Source organism: Sinocyclocheilus rhinocerous, unplaced genomic scaffold (genome assembly GCF_001515625.1).
Source record: "Sinocyclocheilus rhinocerous isolate Xijiao unplaced genomic scaffold, SAMN03320098_v1.1 scaffold568, whole genome shotgun sequence".
Taxonomy (NCBI): domain Eukaryota; kingdom Metazoa; phylum Chordata; class Actinopteri; order Cypriniformes; family Cyprinidae; genus Sinocyclocheilus; species Sinocyclocheilus rhinocerous.
This window is the reverse complement of record NW_015652173.1, coordinates 2,217,133-2,220,865: the sequence shown is the minus strand read 5'-3', so window position 1 is coordinate 2,220,865 and position 3,733 is coordinate 2,217,133. Positions and strand designations below refer to the sequence as shown.

General features: G+C 34.5%; 1 protein-coding gene across 1 annotated transcript in view; it reads left to right on the top strand.

Annotated features, from left to right (window-relative positions):
• Positions 1-3,125, top strand: part of LOC107714083 (transmembrane protein 263-B-like) — a 34,634-nt gene extending 31,509 nt beyond the window's left edge. The window contains exon 3 of the mRNA XM_016519788.1: positions 1,260-3,125. Coding sequence (XP_016375274.1) covers positions 1,260-1,540 — 281 coding nt within the window. The 3' untranslated portion in view covers positions 1,541-3,125. The remainder of the gene's footprint in view (positions 1-1,259) is intronic.
• The last annotated feature ends 608 nt before the right edge of the window (positions 3,126-3,733 follow it).

The following is a 3,733-nucleotide window of genomic DNA, read 5'->3' as shown; positions in this document are numbered from 1 at the left end:
GTGCACATTTGGGCCGCATTGTGCTAATATTTCCACATAGTGAGGTAGATATGTGGGGGCGTGTTAGAACGAGCCGTTTTAGGGGGACGTGACAGAGTCTTAACTTTGATAAAGAATATCTCTTTGGTTTTGAGACTTTAGTCTTTGCAACTTCAGGGATCTTATCTATGCACAATCAGCTTGTAACACTCCAAAGAGAAAGGAAAACTTCAAATCGCATCATATGACCCCTTTAAGTCTCACATAACCAACAGAGAGGAAAATAAACAATACTTACATAAAGACTATTATTTTTCGGTGAGTGTCCTGAAACACATGTTTCAAAATCATGGATTTAGGAACCAAGTGTTCTTAACTGAAAAATTGCACTGTTGCATTGAGATAATAATTATGTTTGCTCTGGATTGATTCATAAAAGGTGTTTTGTGGGCCACCGGAAGAATGTCGTCAGCATGAGGCCGAATTTGAATATGTTCGTTTTTTTTAGTTTTTTTACATTGCCACATATATTGTTTGCATAGTGGTTTCGAGGTGTTTGCTTATTGGTCCAAAAATAGGGAAAAAATACATTATAGTTGTTAATAATAATTATATAAATAATAATAACTATATATTTACTGTGGATATTATGTTTTGTTGTTGTCTAATACTAATAACAATTTACTTATTGTGTCAAAAAACTAATAAAAATGAGTTTTTTGCATATCAATTATTAGATGCTTAAACAACAAAATAGTCTTTCACTGGTCATAAAAAGACAAAAATTGGTCACTGTGGTCTAACTTAATATTGTGACACAATGACTTATGTAATGTCATATTATAAGATGAATAATAATAGTGTGCATTAAAGGTTTGTACACTAGCATATAACTTATAATAACATGTTATTTTATTATAATAATCATCAACATCATTCTTCTCAATATTATTTTCTTATATTCTAAATATTGTTTTTGTATTATTTTTATTTTTGTCAAAATACAATTTTGATCCTAAATGTATTTATTTATTTCGTAAGAATAATAGTAGTCCAAGGCACTCGAATCTTATTCAAAAAGTTTTTTAAAGCCTTTATTTCATCATGGCTATAAGTTTTAAGAACAGGTGACAAGTCATTATTTATTTATCTTACCATGCAAATAAAATAAAAAAATTTAAATAAAATATTTTCATAAATATTATTTCTTGTAATATTTGTCATAATAACTTAAACGATTAAAAACACTCTAAATGATTGTTTACACTACTCTTTTTCAGACTTGGAGAAAGACCACCCTAAGAATGAAGCAGGCGTGGTGTGGAGAGTGACAGGCGGGCTGTTCAACCTCACCAGAGGAGCGGTGGGCGCCACCCTCGGGGGAGTGGCCTGGGTAGGCAGCAAGAGCTTTGAGCTGACCAAGACGGCAGTGACGAGCGTTCCCGCAGCTGGAGTGGGATTGGTCAAAGGCGGCGTCTCTGTGGTAACGGGAGGGGTCGGGGCAGTGGGGTCTGCAGTAGCCGGTAAAGTTACACCAAAGAAAAAAGACAAGTCGGATTAGACTGGCTGACTCGCTCCCACCCTTTGTTCGATTCAGTGTGTCTGTGGTTGTCTGCCTGGATTGTTCTCACTTTCAAGAGGGTTGGAAAGCAGGTGGCAGGTTCATTTAGCCCATGGGAAAATTACTGTTTTTCATTCACCAAATACAACCCTACTTTGTAAAGTTATATATGTTATATATGTTACACGTTATATAAACACACTTCGACCGCTACTGCAGAGGTACATGAGATAATTGGGATCTTACGCCTTTTGTGTGCTTATATGTTTGTGTGTATTTTTGAGTGTCGGCTGAATCTGTATTATTAGTGCGGCGAAGACTAGCTTTGCGACAAAGACGGATCAAATGCTGATTGTCCGAAAATTGTCCACTTTTTACACAAGGAATGTTATACCAGCAGCTATTCTTAAAAGGAAAACTTGGTTTGATTGAATTTTTCTGTAATATCAGTTCTTGTGTACACACAATTTGCTCTAATTTCTGTATCAAACATCCATAAAAATTAGAGTACGCATAATTATTCCTCGAATATGTTGATTTTGTTTCAAGCCCATCTTTAAACAAAATAATGTGAGAACTTGGAAATTAAGTTGAAGTATTATTATTAAATCAATTAATTTAATACACATGACACTAGATTACCTTCATCATCTGATAATGTTAGGTTTAAACTACATATTCTCAAATGTTCTTTGTTTTAGTGTTACCGACCACAATATGTTTTCACAGTTCGCTGTATTATTATCATCACCACGTTCTCATCAGTCATGGTAAGTGTAGAAATCTCTGAACGGCGGTTCACACGTCATTGGCGTAGATTACATTAATGCCGAGTCTCCAGTGTAAACACTCCATTTTGTAAGACAATGTTTGAGCTGTTGAAATTGAATCTGTAGCCAGGAAACCAGTGCCTGGAGTTAAGAAAAGAAATTATTTGCATCCTAAAACGACGCAGGAAAACAGAAACTACACATTTTTTCCAGTCTAAAATACTTTTAAGCATTCACGCTTCATTTTCTCCTTGCGAAGCATCACTTGTAGTTCATTTGAGATGATGTTTTATTGGCCGTACATGTGCCTGAATGTCTTGGGAGTTTTAAAAGCTCACTGTGGAGTGTTTAGTGTTTCAGAACAGTGCAAAGTAACCACAGATGTATTTCCTGCTACCCTTTTACAGCTGTTTACATCATAGAACCAGCACAATCGAAAATGTGCACATTGAGTATTTGTTCGTACGTGTTCTGTCGTTTTTTCCCCACTGCTTAAATGTTTGTCTCCTTTTTTACTTTATGTATGCAAAAACAACATATGGCATATTATTATATTGTTGCAATGCATGCTTGAAGCTCTAGTTCTCAGTACAACATGCTGTTTAACTTACAACATGCTGTTAATTGTGAGTATGCATTTCATTTTTTCTTTCTGTTTTTGCTATCTACACACTTTCTGGTAGGTACCCATGTCTTGAAGATGCTGTTACTATAAACTAGACTTTTAAGACCAAGTAGATTTTGTCTATAATAGAACTATTTTTGCTAAATTGATGCTGTATTCTACAAATAAAGCATTCTGTATTTTAGAAATGCATGACTTACTTGTATTTTTATATATTTTGGGTAGAGAAGAATGTCCTGCAATGATCCTGTTCTGAAATAGGTAGGGATATTTTAATACCATTGATCTATTATTCATTTATAGCTTTAATGATTTATGTAACATTGAATGCACTAACAGACCAGATCTGGATTGCATAAGCAGTTTATAAAAGTAAGTGACCACATAATTCAGGTCACAAAGTAAATTCCACATTTGATTAATGCTGCATCACTCTTTGACAAAAGGTACACTTTTAAACTGCATCCACTTCTATTCATAAGGTGAAAAATAAATGGGTTACATTTTTCTTTTAAATAGGAAAAAATAGCTATTCCTTTCATTTGGCAGTACACTAGAATCTTTAGATTATATGTCAGGTGTCCAGTTTGGGCAAATCCAGAATAACCTTCTTGGTCTTTTCATGGCATACTGAATCAGCAGAAAAATTTATTGAGCCAGTCAGGGGTTTTATCTCCGAAAACAATTGCATGCCTCAACAACATCATTGTTCCACGATATTAACCAAGGACATTAGTGATTTCAGTATCAAGTAGTAAATGCACCATAAAAGGCCAAGTTGTTTTGTGGCTTTTTAAC